This window comes from Nelusetta ayraudi, unplaced genomic scaffold, assembly GCF_046127955.1.
Source record: "Nelusetta ayraudi isolate G7.1 ecotype Tasmania unplaced genomic scaffold, CSIRO-AGI_Nayr_v1 ptg000192l, whole genome shotgun sequence".
Taxonomy (NCBI): domain Eukaryota; kingdom Metazoa; phylum Chordata; class Actinopteri; order Tetraodontiformes; family Monacanthidae; genus Nelusetta; species Nelusetta ayraudi.
The window spans coordinates 19,051-42,243 of NW_027466241.1; the positions used below are offsets into that span (position 1 = coordinate 19,051).

General features: G+C 43.3%; 2 protein-coding genes across 3 annotated transcripts in view; both read left to right on the plus strand.

Moving 5' to 3' along the window:
* The first annotated feature begins 6,320 nt into the window (after nt 1–6,320).
* Nucleotides 6,321–8,897, plus strand: LOC142881390 (protocadherin Fat 3-like). Its single transcript, XM_076015664.1, has 7 exons — nt 6,321–6,490; nt 6,889–6,957; nt 7,259–7,422; nt 7,521–7,565; nt 7,720–7,809; nt 8,396–8,482; nt 8,751–8,897. The coding sequence occupies exons 1-7, from the start codon at nt 6,409–6,411 to the stop codon at nt 8,895–8,897; spliced, it is 684 nt and encodes a 227-aa protein (XP_075871779.1). The 5' UTR covers nt 6,321–6,408.
* A 48-nt stretch (nt 8,898–8,945) lies between these two features.
* The window catches only part of LOC142881389 (protocadherin Fat 4-like), a 95,176-nt gene continuing 80,928 nt past the window's right edge, over nt 8,946–23,193 (plus strand). Inside the window, exons 1-14 of one of the 2 annotated variants that reach the window (XM_076015663.1) lie at nt 8,946–9,055; nt 9,183–9,276; nt 9,372–9,490; nt 9,642–9,815; nt 9,902–10,030; nt 10,156–10,308; nt 10,580–10,760; nt 11,362–11,495; nt 11,668–12,618; nt 12,805–12,933; nt 13,022–13,177; nt 13,980–14,160; nt 14,238–14,371; nt 14,643–15,599. In XM_076015663.1, the coding sequence (XP_075871778.1) occupies nt 9,249–9,276; nt 9,372–9,490; nt 9,642–9,815; nt 9,902–10,030; nt 10,156–10,308; nt 10,580–10,760; nt 11,362–11,495; nt 11,668–12,618; nt 12,805–12,933; nt 13,022–13,177; nt 13,980–14,160; nt 14,238–14,371; nt 14,643–15,599 (3,426 nt within the window). In that variant the 5' untranslated portion in view covers nt 8,946–9,055; nt 9,183–9,248. The remainder of the gene's footprint in view (nt 9,056–9,182; nt 9,277–9,371; nt 9,491–9,641; nt 9,816–9,901; nt 10,031–10,155; nt 10,309–10,579; nt 10,761–11,361; nt 11,496–11,667; nt 12,619–12,804; nt 12,934–13,021; nt 13,178–13,979; nt 14,161–14,237; nt 14,372–14,642; nt 15,600–23,193) is intronic. The other variant, XM_076015662.1, reaches the window with a different exon arrangement.

Below are 23,193 nucleotides of genomic sequence, written 5' to 3' on the forward strand. Positions count from 1 at the left end.
CATGAAGACAGGAGGAGGGCGTGTCTGGGATTATCTCGGGCCAAGGTGACAGGAGGTGGTGCAAATGTGTTTACAGAGACGTTTTGTGTTTCCTCTGCGGATGGTGGTTGTTTCTTGTTTGTTTGTTAGCAGGAACTCAGTTTGTAAAACTATTTAGAATTTGCGATGGGAAGTCCAACTAACAGCCAAGAGTTTAGATTGGGCAAGAGGGATTAAAAGGAAGAGTTTGTAACACAAAAAAAGTGTATTGCCACATGATATGTTATTGTATTTTTATTTCATGGAATGTTGGAATGCCATTTGGAGTATTCTTCTTTTTTTTTTTTTTTTAAAGGAAACTCCAATTCCATTGGTCAGTAGGCAGCAGTGCAGCTCAGTCACTGACACGCTAACTGAAGCTACTTCCTCGTTCTGCTGAGGAGGATTGGAAGAGAGAAAATGGTCACTTGTGTCTCCACCAGTTATTCCTGTTTCAACAAGTTGGTGCCAATTTCACGTGTCCTAAATGACATGCACCAATGATAAATATTGTTATGTAGAATTTAGTTTTGAGATGCTAGCTTGACTTTTGGAGGGTTTGGGCTCCAGATAATTCATATCATATGTGTAAAAAGATAGAATCAGTAAATAAGCAAATCAAACCCAGAAGGAGAAGGTCGTGACCTTCCTGGTTCCTCTGCGAACAAAAACCCTGATGTCACGAGACGGTCTGGTGGAATCATTTCAGGTCTTGATAATTTCCTTGTTCCGCTTTTTTAAATTGTTTTTTGATGCCAAATGAAGAGGGTTTTTTTTCCATACAGACGGAGATGGATGCCGCGGCTTTGACCTGACAGCAGTCGCGCGTCGATTCCACATCAAGGGTGTGAAAACAGCTGCGTTTTGCTTTTGTTCAGCTTTTTCTCATCAGAAAATGTTCAGCTCTGCTGTGCTTTGACTCTCAGACAGCCATTTTAGTTTAGATTTTACACGGACGATCCTGATGTTTGTCATTATTCCTCATGATGCCGCGTCGATCCGAGAACGAGCTGCTGCTGAGGAGGAAGGATGTAAAAAAAAAAAAAGATAAATTAAGAATAAAATAGCAAAGCACCATCCCACCACCATCAGCCACTAATCAGCGCCCAGGCAGCCTCCTGGCCCGCCACCAGCACTTCAGGGCGTCTTCTATCAGCGCCGTTCCAGGCAGATGGCGGCCCGGAGAGTGATTGGCATGAGAGGGGGGAAGCGGCGACTGTTGCCTAGAAGCGGAGGGGGCGGGGGGGGTTTGGGGTGTGTGACCAGCCTTGATTATCCCAGGGAGGAGCCAAGTGCCACCCCCCTTCCACCAGTGACGCCGGATCAGAGCTGAGACTTGTGCCGAAGCATCCTGGGTCCGCTGACAGTCGGTCTCACGGTCAGACGAGACAGCAGAGTTCAGGCCCAGGTCAGCTCCCACAAGGCCCCTTGCTTTCCCTCGGAACGCGCCAGCAATCGGCCAGTATCACTTCGATGCAATCAAAGTCGTCCTCTTCCTCCGCTGCTGCTGCTGTTGTTGTGTTGTCGGCCAAGCGGATCTTGCTAAACCCCCGCATGGCGTCCGCGCCAGCCACAACAAACAAACCACGAGCGATGGCGCCAAACCCAAAAAGTGGCTCCACCCTCAGAAGGCGGGAGGCCAGCTCCTTCTGCCCTGGTGAGAAGAGATGAAAGAAGCTGCAGGTTAGTGGGGGGGGGGCGGGGAAGCTCTGCATTCCTTGCGACCGTCCTGGCAGCCTGAATTGCTGAGTGATTCCCCTGCCTGCCGCCCAGCCCGCTGGATCCCCTTTACTGTCACACTGCAAAATAGCAAAAAACCTTTTGCGGTTCTAAGGTACTGAAGTGAATGATGGGAAATTAGTGTTGATGACATCACAAGGTTACATTTTAGGTTGCAGCGATACATACTTATATATATATATATATACACAGTATACATATATATATATATATATATATATACATATATAAATATAAGATATATACATGTATGTGTGTGTGTGTGTGTGTGTATAGGAAAAACAAATGGAAAAAAAAAAGACTTTTATTTGACTGAGATTATACAGTTTTTATTAACCTATTCATATGCAGTGTTGTAAGCTTTTATCAATATGAAATTCATAAATCAAGCCAAATATTACACACTGGACCTTTAAGATGAGAAAACATTCTGGCTCCCAAAGCCAATGTAGAACTGTTGAAAAACATGCATTCTATCATTTGGCCAGCAGGGGGCGACAAGTCCATTTGCCAAAAATACTCAAAAGGAACAACTGTCAGTGTGGAAATGGGTTGAAACTGTCCAGTTCCGGCCCGATTTTGAGTAAAAATAAATAACAAAAAATAAAAGCCTATGGCGTTTTCAAGGGGCCTTTCTGACTAGTCCGGTTACATTCTGAAAGGATCAAAAAATGTTGGTGATCCAGTTAAATTTTGTTCGCTTTTCAAATAATTTTCCAAATTCACAGCTGCTGCTTGCTGTGAATATGTGACTCAAAAATTCTTTAAAATTTCTCTATTTCAGAAAATTAAAGTTCCACAGTAGACACCACCCAGGAACGAGAGCCGCACTGAACCTGGTCACGACTGCCTATCAGGTGGCGGCTGAGGTGACTCATTAGTGGCGGCTGATGACTGGCAGCTCCAGCACAGTGGCCAGGAGATTCCTGTGACAAGATCTCACCCGTGAAACTTCTTGGTCAAGCATTTTTCTTACTTTGGCCTCTGCGATCAGAACAAAAACGCAAAATAGGGCTCATCTTACCTCCTGCAGGATCAGGCAGAGTTCAGAAGGGGCGGAGCTACCATCGGCATGACTTCAGTGTGGCTTCAGGCCAAGGGCAGAGGTCGTGCTAGACTTTTATGCCCGCTAGTGCGTCATACAAGAAACCTTTGATACTCAACTACCGCAACATTTTTCTTCTGAGTGAAACCACCGAGGTCATGAATTAAGACAGACAATAACCTATTAGTATTGTAACGGTAGGTTGAACTGTGTTCTCTTGTGTTCTGCTCTGTGTTTATTTGACGTTAATGGTGTTGGTGAACGTTGTCCAGTGAAGGCAACACACCTGCAATTGGCTGAGGTCAGGTGTGCGTGTGTGAGAGTGCGAAGCGAGAGAGAGCGCTGAGACACGATAAGAAACTGACTGACATTGCAATCTGCTCATTGTTACCAAGTGGTCAGGGGTGTGAATTGCAACTTGTCAATATGACCGACGTCTTCAGATTTTTCCGTAAAAAAAACAAAAAAACATTAATGAAGGAAAATATCCAGTTAACGCGACCTCTGGCCAGGGAGTGATGGAAATGGCAAAAACAAACAAATAACTCACATCCCATTAAATCAAGACTGAACCAGTGGGATTACATGATTGCATCAGCAACATGAAACAACGAGTGAGGAGTCCTGGTCATTTTCACGGACCTGATTTCTGGTACCTGAACTCTGCCTCTCCTGCCTGTCATCCACTTGCTGGACTGAGCTTCTTCCTTGCTTTATCACAGCAGCTTTGTTTAGGTACCGTGCCTCTACTGCCATCTACTGACAACACCAGGGTGGTTCATCGAACCTCTGTTTACATCGTCTTCTTTAGAACTCTCACAACATTTGCTTTTGAGATGTTTCATCCATCCAAACATTTTCTTTTTAAATAGCTGCTTATCCTGCACTGCTGGGTGGCAGGGGCCGAACCTATCCCTGACAGGCAGTGTTATCAACCATCCACACTCATGCTTACACCTTTAGTCAAGTCTAGTTTCCACAGGGATGTCTGAGTGTGACAACAACTTAATTCTGAGTCCTTATGACTTTCAGACTTTCGTCAGAGGGGTTAAAGTTAGTTAACGACTCTCGCTATGTGTGTGTGTGTGTGTGTGTGTGTGTGTGTGTGTGTGTGTGTGTGTGTGTGTGTCTGACTGACTGACTGACTGCCTGACTGCCTGACTGACGTTGTTCAGTGGGTTGGAACCTGCCATCTGAATCACTGCAGGCTGCCTAATCAAGCGTCGCTGCACCACCGACAGCAGGAAGGAATTTCAAACCTTGGCTCGCCGTCACTGCCGGTGTTAGCGGAGTCAGGCAGGAACGGACCGGATTCAGGAACTTCCCCTGTGGCTGGTCGACGTGTGGAGATCTGAGATCCAGGTTGTGGAGCCTCGAGGTCTCGCTTCTCCCCCATCGCCATCTCTCTCTCTCTCTTTTTTTTTTTTTTTGCCTAAATCAAAGGATCCCCTGCACACGAGAGACGTATTTCACTGAAAAGTTTAAAATTCTTGATGGTTTCAGCTTTATGTTTATACAAAGCCGTCATTTGTATATTTGTATTAGGGAAAGTGTGGAAACATTAGTTGGAAACAGTGATGTCACAAGCCCACCCCCTCCACCCCCACAGTGAGCAGCAAACAACAGTGGGCATTAACGCAATAACTCACGGTGCTCTTAAATCGATGGCGAATTGTGTAAAAATAACCACAACAAAAAGTGTGCAAAATTCTTCCTTACATTTTAGTTATTCTGCTTTTTCTTTTTTTCTTCAATGGGTGGGCTGACTGGGATACCGAGCCAGAGAACCTGGTTGACCAAAATGTCAGCGAACTTTGACGTTCTCATGGAGCTTTGAGGCTCTGTGTTCAAAAGTCACGTGTTTTTCGCCATCGTCCTTGTGCGACTCTAAAGTTTTCCGAGCTACTACTTTCTGTCGATATGCCATGTGAGGTTAATACGAACGCTCCGGGTCCTCTTCGTCTCTGTTTCAAGGAGTTCTGTGGCTTACAGTGCCATACAAGAGCTGGCCTCGGTACTGCAGCCTTTCCAGTGGTTTCCAGCGATATCCGTCTGAACACTAACACTTTTGAAAACTGTCTTGTCTGTGCAGCTTTTTTTTTTTTTTTTTTTTTTAGTAGTGTGGAAAACGGTAGGTTTTGCTTGAGTGTGAAACATCTTGTGACAAACGTTAGGAGGCTTTGTATAAGGAAATAGGGAGAACATGTAGAATATGTAAATTAAGCAGTTTGTACTAAAGGGTCACCCTCCTGTTAGGGCGTGTTTTCATTGCCTCGCCTCGCCACGGTACGGTGTTAGGGTGTGTGCACTGGCCGCTACACGGTTGTAGTGGGTGCTGTTTTTGTACCTCTATCGTTGAGGGGCCAAGCGAGACAAAGGAAAGGTGAGAGCGACTCTCCGCGAAAACAGCGCGAAAACCCAACCGCCATTTCTTGTTTGTAGCGGTTCTAGTAGGTGGCATGCGTTTTAGTTGTGGCGATGGCTGAGTGATTTTTGCCGTTGACAAACTCCGAGGTCCACGCTTTTTCGTCACTAGCGGAAGACAGAATTCAGCGGGAAATGGAATTGCACGGGTACACACGGACTGGCGTCGCCCGGAGTCTTTCCTGAATTCTTCGACTTTCGTCCATTTTTTTCTTATTAAAAAGCAACCACAGACCGAGCACCTCTACGTTGTCCATTGCTGCGCTGTTGTGTGTCGCAGAACTGACGAAAACATTGTCTCGCTTTACTGTGTCGACTCTGCCCATGGTCTCGTGATCACAGAGCCAATGAAAACACAATCGTACCGAGGCGTGGCGTACCTTGGCGAGGCAAGGCGAGGCAATGAAAACACGCCCTTAGCAGAAAGGTTAATCTGAAGAAAGGATTTGTATGCAGCTCCATACATAACATCCTTCGTGATCGTCCCCATACAAACATTTCCCATGTGACCATTGACCCTATGTATTCTGATACAGTTGTGTGCGTTCTCTCAAAACAATGATCATCTACTCATTAGATCTGTATATATGATGTGGTGTTGGGCCTGTAACTTTAGAGTTGTCCGTATTAACTACGAGACCTCGCTCAGGTGGACCGTTGCCTGAGTGATGCTTGACTTCTTTTAGAATAAACTTACTTCTATACAATCAAGTCAGTGTCAACAAGGATTCCTTCATAGTCTACACATCACTGCTGCCGGACAAACCACCACTGTTTCAAAAAACACTGTCTTTATGTAAACAGGGGAAGAAGCTATGGCAGCAGCAGTTATTGATTATGCCGCATGATTTAACTCCCTGCCTCCACTGTGCGTTGGGGTTTGTTTGCTGAGACTGGGCTATTTCTGCTTTCTCGCCCTGTAAATGCTTCTTCAAAATACTTCTAAAAACAATGATGAATACATAAATCTGTGCTAGAGTTCAGTGTTCATTGAGTGCTTAAACTGCGGATACTGTATAAGTCTGATTTGACCATGAGTCAGCTAAAGTTGAAAAAAAACATTACTGTTACGTCATATTTTACAGCTCCCCATAAAACTGGATTGCTGACGAGCGACGAGCACACAGGTGAGGTTCACATTGCCTGCCGTCTGGCCTGGAGGAGAAGACGTTCCAACCAATATGGGCCCCGCTGGTTTGATTCGGGTCGGTCTCCTGCTGCTGGTTGCTTCCCTCGGTATCTGCGCTACATCAGGACCCATAGGTGAGTTGACACTCAATACAGACCGAACACAGAGGTTGAATCAACCTGCTCGGGGCTACAAGTTGATGTCATAGAAACTGAGTTAATGGACGTCTGTGTTAACTTGCGGCTGCATCTGATCGTATGCTTTCATGAACATTTGGGTGTCCGTGTGTGTGTTGTTCAGTCAATACACTGATTGACTGACTGCTCTGCCGCTGCCATCCAAAGTGAATGCCGATCACATGACAGACGTGTTATTGCTATTGTTACACAACTGTGATGTGACTCTGTCTTTCTGTCAACAAAGCTAAAATACAGCAAACAGCATGGCGTCACAGGTAAACACTGGTTCACCAGCTATGACAGCCACTGACCAATACAGTCTTTAACAGCAGTTTGTTTTTTTGCTCCCCAAGGTACTACAGAGATAGATTGTGGCAAAGAAAGTCACCAACATCTGGGCTATGCGAAAGAAGGCTTTGAAGGTAGGTTTCAAAAGCCCTGTTTAAAATTAGATTTAATAATTTTCCCCATTCTGATGTTCAGTTGGAACTTCAAATTGTCTTGATCACGTCTCCTTGCCTAAATACATTCAGCTGATGCCGTGTGACTGGCTGATTAGCTATTTGTGTTGAAAAAGCAATTGAACAAGTGTACCTAATAAAGTGGCTGGTGAGTGTATATATGCATTTATGAACCTTAGAAAGGTTCTCTTTTTTTCCTGAGTAAAAAATAAACTCTACGGCCGGGTGTTCTGTCCTAAAATCAGTTGCTGTGTTGTTGCAGGAGTCGTTGAATTGGTGACAGGGTTCCCAGCAGGAACCAATTTGGTACTGGACTTCCACTACTTCCCAGAACAAAGCCAGTTCCTGGAGCTGAACTTCACATTTGGAGAAACAAGTGCAACAATTTGCACCAAGAAGCCGCTGGATGCTAACACATTACAGAATGTAAGTTACCTGACAAGCACCTATGTTTAGAAAGCTAAATTTAAAGCTGTGAACCAGTCTCTTGCAGACCATAAATTCTCTGTGTATGTGTCTTTCAGACTAGTGGCCTATTGTATTACGACATTAATTGTCAAGACTCAAAGGTGGGTAAAATGTTTAAAGATAAAAGAAGTCTGATGTGTCACTGATAACACTGATGGGATTTCACTCAGGGTTGTAAAGTTCAACCAGAAAAAGATGGTCGAAACTAACTAACAAACTACTACTGTTTCACATGAGTGTCTATTTTCACTGCAGTTCATCAACAGAAGGACACTTACTGTCAGTGACACCAATGATAGAAGTCCAGTGTTTACAAAGGAGGTTTACAGTGCCATCATCTCCGAGGTAGGCCACTGGAATTTTTCGACATCTTGAGAAGACATTAACGGGTGATGAGAAGGAGGCATGTCTTTGGAAGATTTCCGATGCTTTTCTCTAAAACTCAACTTTACTTCGTCTGGATATTCAGTTGTGGCCTCTGCATTGTGGCCACTTACTGCTTGATACCTGTTTTTTTCTGACTGATTTTTGCTTTAGACAGTAGCCATTCAAGTTTAGCAGCTAATGGCAATTTGCAACAAGTAAGTTCAAATAAGACATCTAGTTGTCTTATAGTTCAAACAACTCAGAAATCAAAATTTCACCCAATTTTCAACACTACGAAAATGGAGGCGACTTACATTTTCAAATCCAAGTAATTTTTCAATCATTTCGCTCAGGTAAAGAATCTTAGCCAATGCCAACACAGAGGGCATGCCCTAAACATCAATCAACTTTTATTTAAAAAGCACGAAAGCATCTTGAAGTGCATAAAAAAAACAACAAAGGAAGGCCAAAAACATCCACATCCACATCAACTCATAAACTATTGAGTCAGTTGTAGTATTTTTGTTATTTTCTTATGAATTATCTTTTCTTCTTTATTGTTCAGGCAACAGAGGTGGACAACTGGGTTTTAAAAGTCACCGCTGAGGACATGGACATCAGCCCTGAATACAACACAGTGACATATATGATTGTAATTACATTCATCCTTGTGCAATAAAGCTGTGTAGCTAATATCTGTAATGACATGCTTGTTATAAATATAATTTATATAATTTGTAGCCACAGAGTGGATAAATCTGTCAGGCTCAATGATGCTAATGTTTCCTGCTATGTCTGAGCTTCTCAATAAAAACTACATTTGTAGTGAAAGGAGTCAGAATTTTAGTAATGCTTCAGCTCAACCTACAGCTTCAGATTTTTTCCAAACAATAATAATAGTATTAAATATCTCAATTAAGGTTCCGACGTCAGAGGACTTTTTGGTAAACAGCACCGGGTTTATAATTCTAAAGAGGAGTTTGAACTTCAACGTTTCACCCAAGTACAAATTCATCATGTTGGCCGAGGCAAGTTACACATTCCTGACACAGTTTTGGGTTTATTAAGTGGCCCCCAATACAACAAGACTGCTTGTTATTGTTCTTGATAGGACAACGGCGGATTGAACGACACGGCCACTGTGTTGATCGATGTGAGGGACTTTGACAACCTCAATCCTTATTTCATCCACAACACATACCATGCTGTTATTCCAGAGAATAAGGTGAGTCCAAAAACCACCTAACAATTAAAGCCTACCGGTTGATTATTGTGGTTTATGTGATTGTAAATTATCATGTTATGATGTAGCACAAGTGTTACATCTAACATTTATGCACAAAATATTTCAGGATGGGTCTTTGAGGACCATCCTTCCAGAGGCCATAAAGGCACAGGATGGAGACAGTGGGATAAACATGACTGTAACATACAACATCAGCAGTGGTAAACCAATCAAAAGTTCAAAAACTGGCTTGGACCATGAAAGGGAAATCTAGTATTCCGAAACAAACCCTCTGACAGACATGATCTTTGTTTAGTGCTTCCCGAGAAGTATGACCGACACTTCAGCATCGACGCCAGCTCTGGAGTTCTGTCAGTGCAGACATCCTTTGACAGAGAGGAGATGAGCAGCAACAACATCCTCATCAGTATCAAGGTACTGACGTTAACAGAAAAAACGGTCGGAGGTCCGAGGTGGTAATAGAAAGCCCGACACCAAGCCCAGAGGATCCCAGAGACACTCAGAAATCAAATAATTTCGATTGAATCAAAATCAAATAATTTCTTATCATATGTCCTGCCTGCAGGCGACGCAGACAGATGATTCACTGAAGACTGCCGACGCTGTGGTCTTGGTCACTGTTGAGGATGTGAACGATTCACCCCCAGTGTTTGACCAGAACTCTTATTCTGTCACACTCCTGGAAAACTCCCCAAACAACAACACTGTGTTCAAAGCCATTGTCACCGACACAGATGAGGTACTTTCCATATTAAATCACTCCATAAAAATTAACTGGAGAGTGGAAGCGATGTCTTACATTATCTGTTATATTATCTGTCCCAGGGAGGATTTGTGGGGACACTGAAGATCATTCCGGAAGCCACTCCTTTCACCATTGATGCCGAAGGGACAGTTAGAGTGAAGAACTCTGAGGCTCTCGACAGAGAAACCAACGCTAACATCACCTTTCAGGTAGTCTAGAATTCAAGTTAACTCTGGTGCAAAAGATACAAATGGGCCTACAAACAGAAATAAATCCTTCTCTATCTGGAATAATAATGTCTTAATAATGTCCTTGTGTTATTCTTCCCTGTAAGATTGAAGCATTGGATACAGATTCAGCTGAGAGGGTAGTCAAGGAAGTCCTTGTTATTCTTGAGGATGAGAATGACAATAGTCCATCTTTCACAAGTAACATGTACTACGGACACGTGTTTGCCAATCAAACTGAGGGAATGTTGCTGGTTCAGGTGAGCTGCTAAATTTTTCTGCAAAAACTACTGGACTACTAATTTAGTCGCAATAAAAATCTAAGACATTTTGCCACATTTTCCTCACAGTTCAGTAAACAACAAATAATTTCTACACACCATTTTTACAGCTTGTGTGTTGTACCCCAGCATGCGGTTTCTGGCGTCTTTTTCTGTCATAATTAACGAGACGGAAAAAAAATTGTCTACTGTTCATTTGCTCATTTCACACTCTAAATAGTATAAAGATTTTGTTCTCTTTAATTTAAAGGTAATGGCTGAAGACCAAGATGCAGGTGAAAATGGACACGTCAAATACAATATTGACTTTGGAAACAGCGAGGGCTACTTTTCCATTGATGAAGACACAGGAAAGATCACATTGGCTAAACAAATTCCCCTTCAGGAAAAAAAGATTCTGGAGTTCCCTCTCTATGTAACAGCTAGCGATGGTAGGTTTTTCACAGGATACACAAATAGGATCTCTATGTGAAGGGTCAGAATCTTAAGGTTTCAGGAGGACCCAAAAAGCAGTCTTTGTGGCATGAAAAAAAAAAAAAAAAAATTTATTTGGCACGTAGGTCCAGAGAGCGGCAGTGAGTGACTGAGTGTGCGGAGACACTGGAAAAACACAAAGAGAGACACAGATTGGTCACAAAAATGTCCACTGGAAAGACTTCTCAAAATGAGAATGCAGGATGCAGATTCAGGATGCAGGAATCATCTGGCACTGTGACGAGTCTTCGGGAGGAATAAATAGGCGCTGGTGATCACTGACCTCCTGCAGGTGCGCTGAGATCTGTTGCAGCTGGAAGCTGCTGCAGCAGGCAGCAACGCCAACTCATCAGTGTGAGGGAGCTGCAGGAGCAGGGGGCCAGAGTGGAGGCTGGAACAGTCGCATTCTCTGCAAATAGAATGGTTCTTCCTTAGAGACACAGATTGTTAGTTGTTCATCATTGATGATTCCAACGGAAACAAGATTCTGTCGGATTAGTTTTTAATGAAAGCTTTCGAGGCTGCCAAGTTTAAATTCTCCATTTATCTTTCTTCCAGGGGGGGCAATACCCCGGTCCTCTTCAGCGCAGGTGAAAATTCTTGCTCCCGGAAACTCAATCCCTCAGTTCTTGCAAAAAGTCTATTTGGGAACTATTGTAGAAGAACAGAATGATGTAGCTCTTGTTCTGAAAGTAAGACTTCCGGCAATTTGACAGCACACACACACACACACACATACACACACACACACGCACGCACACACACACACACACACACACACACACACACATATATATATAAAATAATAACCATGTGTTTATATTATATATGTGATGACTTACACATACATATATGTGGTTTCAGATAAGCTTTTTTGCTTTAGAATCTGATACGGTGATTCTTATGGTGGGCACAGAAGTAGACAAATTCAGCATCAACCCAAATGGTGAACTCTTTACTAAAAAGAAGCTTGACTATGATGAAGCACCACACAACTACTCTGTGAGGATCTCCATCACTGACGGGGACAGCACTGACGAAGCAGTGGTGGAGGTGCAAGTCACTGACATCAACGACAACAGTCCCGTTTTTAACTCGACGACTATGGGAGTATCAGTCTCAGAGGATGCGACGGAAGGATTCAGTGTTACGGCTGTTTCAGCAACAGACAAAGACAGCGGTGCAAACGGGGAGATTAGATACTCACTGACTGGAGGAGAGGGCAGGTTTGTTGTCCATCCTGAGTCTGGGCTGGTGACACTGGCTGCTGGCCTGGACAGAGAAGTCAAGGCAGAGTACCAGCTTCAGGTGCTGGCTGAAGATCAGGGTCTTCCAGCCAACACAGCAACTGCCTCCCTGCTGATCAATGTGACTGATGTCAATGACAACGCCCCTGTATTCTCACAGGCATGGTACCAGCTCCAGGTCCCGGAAAATCATTCAATTGATACAAGCTTGCTGACGCTGTCAGCTACAGACCTGGATGAAGGAGAAAATGCAAAAGTATTTTACAAAATTGTCCATGTGAGTCCCTCATCAGCTCTTCCTGTGTTTGAGTTGGATTCCAACTTGGGCACTCTGCAACTGGCTCAGCCTCTACTGGACTACAGTGAGGTGAAGGAGTACACACTAGTGGTTGAGGCTTCAGATGGAGGAACGCCCACTCTGGTTGGGAACACCTCAGTGGTGGTGAAGGTGACGGATGTGAACAACAACGCACCTGAGTTCGACAAGGGAAGCTACGATGTGAACGTCACTGAGAATCTGGTTAATGGTGCACCCATCCTGACCGTGAAGGTCACAGACAACGATAAGGTGAGTAAGAAGAAGCAAGATAAACTTTTGTGTGTTGTACTAACTTTAACCTAACCACAATTTGGCTCACTCAAACGGGTTCCAAATTACTATTTCAAAAAGACTCAATCAGAGCAAGTTCTATCTCACATATGAAACAAAAATAGCAGCAATGTCTCATGTCAGCAAATCATCAACTCTCCACAGGGAGGATTTAATGGAACTCTGAGGGTTCTTCCAGAATCGGCTCCGTTCTCCATCAGTTCTGATGGGACCATCACTGTTAGGAACACCACTGCTCTGGACAGAGAGACAACTGACACTATCACATTTCAGGTAGCCTGAAGAGGCCCAGTCAGTTTTTGGGATCAACATCCCTGACCTTATCTTGAGGTAAAATTCTCTTGTCCATTGAACTTTCAAGGTTGAAGCCACAGAAGCAACACCACCAAACCAGGTTGTCACAGCAACCGTACATGTAACTCTTCTGGATGAAAATGACAACAGTCCAGAATTTCTCCATAGCAATTATGAGGCCAAACTGTTCAGCAACCAAACAGAAGGGATGTTGGTTGTGAGGGTAAGTAACTGGTTACAAAATGTTTTCTTTCCAAAGTAGTTGTTCAGTATGTTGAAAGAACAATCAAGAACATTCACAGCCTATCAGTGTTGGATAAAGGCAGATCTAAAGTCGGCGAATATTATTATCAGGGGTGTGGCTGGAAACTTGTTATCCAGTGTTATAAAAGCGATGGTCCATCAACTGATCAATGCCCCCACCGTCCTTGACAAAAAAAGTTCTGTCTCTATCTGCAGTTAAGTTATAAAGTTAGATAAGAATTCTATCATCATTAAATGTAACACTCAGATTAAAGTAATTACTCATCAACACTCAAATATAAGTTTCTTGAAAAATCACTGAAATTAATTATATAAAATAGTTTTTTTTGTGTATTAGCCCTGAACAATGGAACTGACAGAAAACACCAGGGCACAAGTAGAAAGCCTTTTATACAAAACAAAGAACACATTTATAGATGTCTACATGGCATACAAGTTTTTGTTTGTTTGTTTGTTTTTTAAATAATATATAATGGTTGACAAGTAATCACAAAAAGCTGTGCACCAGGCAGCCTTTCAGGTGGGACAGAAATTGTTATGAAGTCTTAAAAAGTCTTAATCCATGAATGTATGGATTGAAAATTAATATAATGAATCTACGCAGCACAACTGTTAGTATACAGTGGTGTTTTGAAAGGCACAGAGACTCCTCAATATACTATAGTTTGGGTCTTAGAGGATAATGCTGGAAATGTAAAATTCAAAAGGTCAAGAAGAAACTCATGAGGCAAGCCACAAATTTGTGTTTTTGGAATTCTCAGGTTGAGGCTGTGGATCTTGATGCAGACATCAACGCACAGATCAAATACTCCATTGATTTTGGGAATCAACAACGCTACTTTTCTATTAATGAAAGCACTGGTGCCATCACTCTCACTGAAATCATTCCACTGGAGGCGCATCAAACTGAGGAGTTCTTGTTGTTCATAACAGCCACAGATGGTAGGAGCTTACAATGTCCCGCGGCAAGGTCACTTTTTCTTGATTATCTGTTGAGAAATTTAATCTTTCATTTTCAGGAGGTGATGTGTCACGTTCCACTTTGGCTCAGGTGCAGATTAATGCTGTTGGAGATAAAAAGCCCCAGTTCAACCAGAGAACCTACCAAGGCACTACAGAAGAGGAAAGAGACACAGGAACAGTCATCGTTAAGGTGAGACATGCAGATTCTTTTCATTTTTATGGAAGATGATGGTCCTGTGAATATATATAAAGATTTGGAATGTTATCGCCTGACATTGGGGGTGGGGATTAAAACTTGTTTCTTTTGAAAATTGATGCCAGGTCCTGTTAAACTGACTCTTGGGTTAGCTCAAGTGCAATTCTTTTATTGGATCTGCTGAAATGATTTAGAGTTGATCTTTGTTTTGTTTACACACAGATACTGTCAGATTAGTATCTACTGTCTGCTTTTAAACTTTCAGGTTGGTTTTCTTGCAACTGACGAAACCCCAGTGACTCTTCAGGTGCTATCAGTAGAACACAAGGACATATTCAGCATCAACCAGGCCGGTGAACTCTCAAATATAAAAAAGCTTGACTACGATGAAGCACCACACAACTACTCTGTGAGGATCTCCATCACTGATGGGGTCGACACTGACGAAGCAGTGGTGGAGGTGCAAGTCACTGATACCAACGACAACAGTCCAGTTTTTAACTCAGCGTCTATGGAAGAAGCAGTCTCAGAGGATAAGGAGGCAGGATTCAGTGTTACTACTGTTTCAGCTACAGACAAAGACAGTGGTGCAAACGGGGAGATCAGATACTCACTGACTGGAGGAGAGGGCAGGTTTGTTGTCCATCCTGAGTCTGGGCTGGTGACACTGGCTGCTGGCCTGGACAGAGAAGTCAAGGCAGAGTACCAGCTTCAGGTGCTGGCTGAAGATCAGGGTCGTCCAGCCAACTCTGCCAATGCCTCCCTGCTGATCAATGTGATTGACGTCAATGATAACGCCCCTGAATTCTCACAGGCAGTGTACCAGGTCCTGGTCCTGGAGGATGAGTCAACTGATACAATCTTGCTCGAGCTGTCAGCTAAAGACCTGGATGAAGGAGAAAATGCAAAAGTATCTTACGAAATTGTCCACGTGAATCCCTCATTGGGTCTCGCTGTGTTTGATTTGGATGCCACGTTGGGCACTCTGCAACTGGCTCAGCCTCTACTGGACTACAGTGAGGTGAAGGAGTACACACTAGTGGTTGAGGCTTCAGATGGAGGAACGCCCACTCTGGTTGGGAACACCTCAGTGATGGTGAAGGTGACGGATGTGAACAACAACCGGCCTAAGTTTGACAAGGGAAGCTACGATGTGAACGTCACTGAGAACCTGGCAAGTGGTGCAACCATCCTGACCGTGAAGATCACAGACAAAGATGAGGTGAGCCAAAAACCTTTTTGGTCACCAAGATCACTTTTTCAGTAGACTTGTAAATAATAATAATAATAATAATGATAATAATAATAATGATAATAATGATAATAATAATAATAATAATAATAATAATAATAATAATAATAATAATAATAATAATAAAAACAGAATTCTCAACTGTAAATCAATAGCATTTGATCAAGTTAAGTTTTACTATAATATAATACTTATTATATTAGCCGAGAAAGCCAAGGATGTCCAAAAAGAACAGCAATTGTTTTGCTTTAATGCTATACATTTGCTACCTTTTCTCCACTTCACTTCACCACTCCCTATATCTTTTTATTTTACTCTCTCTTTTTCTTCTGTAGGGTGGATTTTCTAACGGCCACTTCCTGTACATTAGCGATACCTTTCAAATCAACAACCAAGGTGTCGTCTCGCTGCAGAAAGACGTTACTTTGGACAGAGAGACACAAGACAACTACATATTACAGGTTACAAGTAAAACGTCAGCTATATCTCTCCTAAGCGTGTGAATAACCTCTGAGCCGCAGCTTCCTAAGTGGTAAACATAATTCTTGGTCAGTGACAAAAAAAATAAAATGAACGAGTTGAACCTTATTTGTCCAGGTGATAGCGGTGGATCAGCCGTCCAGTGGTCTAAGTGCAACTGCCGTGATCAACATCTCCATCCTGGACTACAATGACAATGCACCACAATTCCCCACCATTCCAGAACAGTTTGAGATCCTAGAGGGCGACTACTCAGAGGAGAGGCCAGCAGACATCATAAACATGATGCCCACAGACCCTGACATTGGTCCCAATGGAGTGGTCACCATATCCATCTCCCCCCCACACCCACTCTTCAGGTTCAGAGAGGTGCGGCAAGAAATGCTTCAACGGACTTCTGTCTTTCAGCCCTATCAGCTCTCTGACACCTCAACTTGTGTTTTAGGATGGGACACTGATGGCTGTTGGCTCTTTGGACCGAGAGAGCAGAGACACTTACGAGCTGGTAGTCACAGCATCAGACAACGGAAACCCACAGAGACAGGTGAGAGGCCTTGTGGTTGTGTGTCTGCCCTCAAACTGAAAGGCTGTAGGCTCAATCCCCACAATGGCCATGCCAAAGACTGTAAGAAATGAGAGCCACTGCCTCCCTCATGGGCACTCAGGGGAGAACAACCTGTTTTCATAGCCTTGAACTGTTTTTACCTTGTGATCCAGAACATCACCACCGTCAGAGTGCATGTTACCGACGTTAACGACAACAAACCCGAATTCAGCTCCAGCAGCTACATCAGTAGCATCCTGCTGAAAGAGGCAAATCCAGGGAAGTTGGTGCGGACACTGGAGGCAACTGACAAGGATTCAGGGAGCAACTCACTCATCACCTACAGGTCTTTGCTCATGATAAATACATTATAAATAACTTGTGAGTTCACAGCCTACTTGTAATGGTCATTGGATAAAAGAGATGTTAATTCACCGGAATATATTTTGGGAATTTCATGTTACTGTAGTTGGGCTAATATATCAAGGTTTTATCTCAGCACTGCCTTGATCAAAAGTTTCTTGTCTGTGCATTTGTTCAACTCACTTTGTTTTTTGTTTTTCATTTTACAGCACAGATACTGTATTCCAGAGTAATATAAACCCATTATGCTAAATTCAATAAAGACCTGGTTTTACCACCCATTACCAGGCTGAGGTTAATGTTTCACCACAGGTAGTAAGGAAACTTATCAAAGTGCTGTTTTCCTCTGCACTTGTTCAATCGAAATAAAGGCAGAAGTGTCATGTCAGCCAGCAGAGACAGACTCTTAATGATAGATGTCAACTGGGTTAGCATCTTTTAGCCATTTCTCACTATTAGTTGCTCCCTGTGGTAGATGTTAGCTAGCTCTCTTGTGCATTAGCTTGTTGTCTCAGTCACTGCTAGTACCGTGAGATGTTAGCTGACTGTGTAAAGTACTGGCTAGTGGTAGCCATTAGTGAGAGCAGTGATTAGTTAATTGAAGATGTTTCTGATGTCATAGCAGAGGGTGGCAATTACCAGGACATAAAATCAGAGTGGAGTGCAGAGCCAAGTTTCTAAATCCTTTTACCTCTCACCTGCAGTTTCCTGGGAGGAGGTTCTCCATACTTGAACTTGGACAGCACAACTGGAGCTATTACACTTACGTCTATTGTCACTGGTGTCACGGAGGACACCATGTTGGATCTCACCGCGATGGCTCAAGATCATGGCGAGCCTCCTCTCAATGCCACAGGTCAGTCAGGTGGCAGCAGGCGTATTTGGAGACCAAAGGAGCGGGCTGTGTCACAACGTTTTGTCGGAGCAACTCCAAGATGTCTTAACAAGCCTGTGTTACAACATCCAAAGTACATCCTCTAGAGTTTGGTGATTTTCAAGATGAATGTGCAAAACTTCTGAATCTCACTGACCCAACAGTTTTGGATTTTTTTCTTTCCCTTGGGTAAGTCATGTAGTTAAACTACCCTTTTTCTTGCAGCCACTGTCATCATCAACCTGACGGTGGTGGCCATTTCGGAGGGCGTAGCCTTTCTCAGCTCCTATTACAACTTCAGCCTGCCCGAGAACCAACCAGCAGGAAACCTGGGGAAAGTCCAGGCTTCCTCAGGAAGTGACCTTTACAGCATCTCGTACAGCCTGAGAAACCACAATGACCTGTTCTCTGTGGACACCAATGGGTTTCTTCACACAAAGGCATCTCTGGACAAAGAGCTACAGGGGTTGTACATCCTGGAAGTGGAGGCAGAAGACACACGGTCACCACCAACGTCTGCTGTTGCCATTGTAAGACCTGGTTCTGTTAAAAACAATAACATCAATCGTAGAATAAGGCTGCAGATCTTCTACAACCATCTGTTTTCAGTTTTGGTCCTTGTCCTCTTTGCTGTCAGGGAGGTCAAGGTTAAAAAAAAATGACCTCGACCAGCCTTCAAGGCGGCATTCAGCTTGATTCTATGCCTTTTTCAGGAGCATTAACCCTTTCAAACTGTAAATGTTTAGACCAACATGTGATATTGGTCAACTGACTCTTAAACATGTGCCCGTTGAACCCGTTTTCTCTCTCCTAGGTCACAGTTTGGGTTTGGGATGAGAATGAGCCTCCACAGTTTCACACCAACCCATACCAAGCATCTGTGTTAAGCATCGCTCCCTATAAAACACCAATTGTCACTGTCATGGTAAACACACTCAGCTGCAATCAGCTTACAGTTGTTGGGAAATATTACAGTCAGGGGTATGAAGTCCAACAGAAGAAGTAATACACACCAATACAGGCAAAGGTCATGCAAAGTAGTGGCTGTTCTGTTTTTCCGGAAGAACACAAGCTGCAGTGCAAGGTTTATGACTTAGTAATGGCTGCAAAAGCAGTTACATCACAGAGTTGTTAGTTGATTTGTACTCATGTTATCAGAACGCTAATTCAAAGTTTCAACAAAGTTTAATAACTCTTATGTCAGCAGTTCATGGCTAATCACCACAGATCAAATCATCCGATAAAACTTGATGGACTCATAATCTCATGGGCAGACTTTTGGAACGCTGTAATTTATCTTGGCAAATTTCATGGGATGCTTCAGTATTCACTGTTATTTTGAGATTATTCAGTGTTATTTTTCTGACAAACAATGTAGCGGAAAATAGCGTAGGCATCAGTCTTGCAGGGACTAATCCAAACGTACTGATGCGGGGCAAACCTTCACTGTGTGACTCTCCAGGCTACCGATCCTGACGTGGGTGACGGCGGCTTGCTGACCTACAGTCTCGTAGGCCAAAGTCGTCACTTCGACGTGGACTCATCCTCAGGTCAGGTCTATGTGGTCTCAGTGGCGGATCTGGCTGGATTCAAGGCTACACTGGAGGTTAAAGTGTCCGACCCCAGAGGACTTGAGGCTGTGACGAAAGTGGAAGTCAGTGTTAAAAACGACAGTGGTCTTGTCTTTGACAATTGTGTTATGTGTTACCAAACCAAATTCAAAACATTCCAATTCCTGAGCTTTTACCTAAGGGGGAAATTTTACAAAAATGAATTATGCTGCCTCCAGGTGGTGGTTAATGGAGCGGCAAACAGCAATGATGTGGTGGTCATCGCCATCAACCAGCCTGCCAACACAGTTGAGGAGCAGATCACGGAGGTGGAGAGGTGAAGTTCTCTCGGACACTCATCATTCAGACCTTTCTGCAGACGTGACTGGCTCATGTTCACTCTCTGGTTCTGGTGGTTCAGTGCCTTGGCTTCAGTTCTGGGTTGGACCGTCAGTATCCTGGCCGTGCAGAGCAACGGAGTCTTGGAGTCCAGATCCCCCAGGGAAACCACCACGACGCTGGTCAGCTTCATCAGTCTGGATGGAGAGCTGGTTGTCCCGTCCAAGGAGGTTATCAAGTAAGTCTCAATCATTAACGTCAACCATTACTGCTTTCCAACATCCAGTGCGTTGAGGTAGCCACGACGGATTTCATCTGCCCTAGGGGCTCCACCACCACAAAGTTGTTTAACTGCATGTACAATTTATATATTAGAGATTAGTTGCCCTCCACCACAGGTCTGCTTCCTGTATGGAATACATGTTGGTGTCAAGACGGGAGCGTGGAGGCAGGACCCAGAAGCGGACCACTCAGGATTTTCAGGGGGAAAAAAGGCTTTATTTTAAGTAAAAACAAAACGGGTGTCCAATGAGGGTAACTAATAACAAAAACACACTGGGAGACTTAATAAAAAGACAAAGCAGGTACAAAAAAAAAAAATTGGAAAAAGAAACTAGGAGAAACAAGAACCAAGAACAGACCTAAGAACACTGGGGCAAAAAAACAGAGGACGGCATGAACACTTGGGCAAAACCGAGCGCGGCGTGACCACGTCCCTCAACAGAAGACACAATGATCCCACAAGGACAAATTGGGACCAGACTATTTATACACAGGGGCAGAGGAACACAGGTGAAAACAATCAAGGGCAGGGCTGACAACGAGACACAGGTGACAGGCGTCAAGCACTAAACACAGGAAGAAAAACTAAAGATGCTGACAACAGAATAAACAGTCTTCAAAATAAAAACAGGAAATACACAGAACATGACAGCTGGTAGGATAAGGAAGCCCTTGAAGTACTCCTTCCCTCTTGTGACTTGCACAGAAGTGCAGTAACTAAAACAACGTTCATGTTCAGATTGAGCAGGCCCTTCCTCTGAATAACGCCACTACAGGTTGCGCTGTCATTGTCTACATGACCCCACCACTTAGGTAACGTGTCAGTTCAAGGAGGGGTCTTTTTTTTCCTTTTTCATAAATTTGAAAAGCATTTCTATGTTCACTCGGTTGTTGAGTGAACATCGGTGTGAAAATAATTCAAACAATTGTAGCATTAGGCTGCAACAAGGGAGTAGACACGTCAAAAAAGATATGTAAAACGTCTCTAAATAAATCTGATAATTATCTTACATTCACACACACACACACACACACACACACACACACACACACACACACATATTTATTTGTGTCTACCCGTCTACCCGTCTACCCGTCCTAAGGAGAAGGATCCCTCCTCTGTGGCTTGGAGGTTGTTTTTTTTCCCCCTTTCCAGTGTTTCTTTGGAAGTTTTTCCTCACCCGGTGCGAGGGTCTAAGGGTGGAGGGAGGTTGCATTTATGTGTATATAGTTCATTGACATGTATATATACAGTAGTTCTTTTCATTTCAACATTTAGGTTAGACATTCTTTATTATTCAAAAGTTCCATGAGTTCAAAAATGTGTTTTTCTTCTATTATCCTGTTAGGTGTTCTGGTAATCACTTTCTCAGTTCATATAGTTGTATATATGGTGTCCCAAAAAATGATTGGCTATTCTTGTTGAAACAACCTAAAATTTTCAAAGAATGTATAGAAACAGATCAAGATTTTGTATTTAATGTTTTATTTTTGTTCTATATTCAGGTTGAGCCATGTCGTTAACTCGCAAAGAGAAATCATTTTGAGTCTTGGAATGTGCTCGCACACAGTCTCCCAGTTGTGACACGGCACACCCAATTGTTGTGTGCCATGTTACAGGCGGTGCACATTTTGAACACTTATGAAATAGGTCCCATAATAAACTTATGATGTTCAACACCTAAACTGTTCAATTTCATTGAGCTAGACTTAGTAGTTTTCAAGATACATTTTTTTTAAAATGATGCCCTGCATATACACATATATACATACACACGTTTTGAAAGCCGGTTGTATCAAACAGTCAACTGGAATCTTTGTATTTTTTCAGGAAGTTGAAGAGCCAGTCAAATGCTTTGCAGGCAGCACTCAAAAGCCTTTTTGGAGAAGATGTTGACGTTGACGTTGAGAGTGGTGGAAACATCGAAGACGGAAACAGCAGCAGTAAGGCAGTGGTCATCGCCCTGGGAGTCCTGCTGGGACTCTGCCTGCTGCTGCTGATTGTGGCTGCTGCACTGCTCATCAGGTGAGACTCTGTGTTGCCACCCAGTGGAATCAGTGAGCGGGGAGCCCACTGGTGCTACAAGTCACCGATCTCAATCAAAAAATCAAATCAAATCCAGGGCTGCTTTTCTAGGTCATGCTGCACTTTCAGCAACAACCTTTTGTTTCTTAAAAAAGAAAGTTATTGTTATCATACAAAATGAACCTAACTAGTGTGTGTGTGTGTGTGTGTGTGTGTGTGTGTGTGTGTGTGTGTGTGTGTCTTCAGTATCCACATGAAGAAGAAGGGCTCTCGCCAATCCGACACGTTGGAGATCAGCCAATTGGACAATAAGTATGTTCTCACTCTTGCCACATAAAAAAATCACCACATTCTGAAAGGCAACTTTTAACATGACTCCCCCCCACCCCCACCTCCCCAATTATGATTCAGGAATTGGTTCCAAAAGAATCCTGAAACGAGTGAATGGGTAAAGGAGCAACAACAGGACGGCAGTAGAAGGTCAGCAAGCAGCAGCAGAAGCAGCAGCAGCAGAAGCAGCAGCAGCAGCAGGTCCAGCAAAATCCAGGATGAACTGAAGGGCGAACACCAACAAAAGAAAACGTCTTTCTGAAGCCAACCGCAGGAAGTCACAGCGCCACCATCAGTGCAACCGGAAAATACATTTTCATGGACATTAATTCCTCATCCAGTACCAACACGTTGATCTCTGTAAAACCCTTTAATGACGCACATCAGACAACATCCCCAAAAAAAATTTCAAATACTTCTTTGGTGACAAATACTCCTTGGTGACAACATGATGTCACCAAGGAGACTGATTCCTCACACTAACCAAGGTACTGGCTCGGTGGAAATGAGTTTGCTTTGTTTTGTCCCCTTCCTTACTCCAAGTGGAATGTTTAGTGAAGTATCAGTTTTAGCAGGAGGCTGTAAACACAGGGCTAACAAAGCTGTCTGGTTCAGACAGCTTCCCCAAAGCTCAATTCGAAGAGCTTTCAGGCGTCTTCCACATCTAGTATAAAGAAATCTTCAAGTTATTTAACCTAATATTTCTTTTTTTTTATTTAATGTTTTCATTGAACTTGAAATTAAATCCAAATAAAAGCCAAAACACAGCAGCAACA

Coding starts and splice junctions, on each gene's coding strand:
- LOC142881390 (XM_076015664.1), top strand. CDS start 6,409: ATGGGCCCCGCTGGTTTGATTCGGGTCGGTCTCCTGCTGCTGGTTGCT. Junction 6,491..6,888: donor CGCTACATCAGGACCCATAG/GTGAGTTGACAC, acceptor TTGCTCCCCAAG/GTACTACAGAGATAGATTGT. Junction 7,423..7,520: donor ATGCTAACACATTACAGAAT/GTAAGTTACCTG, acceptor TGTGTCTTTCAG/ACTAGTGGCCTATTGTATTA.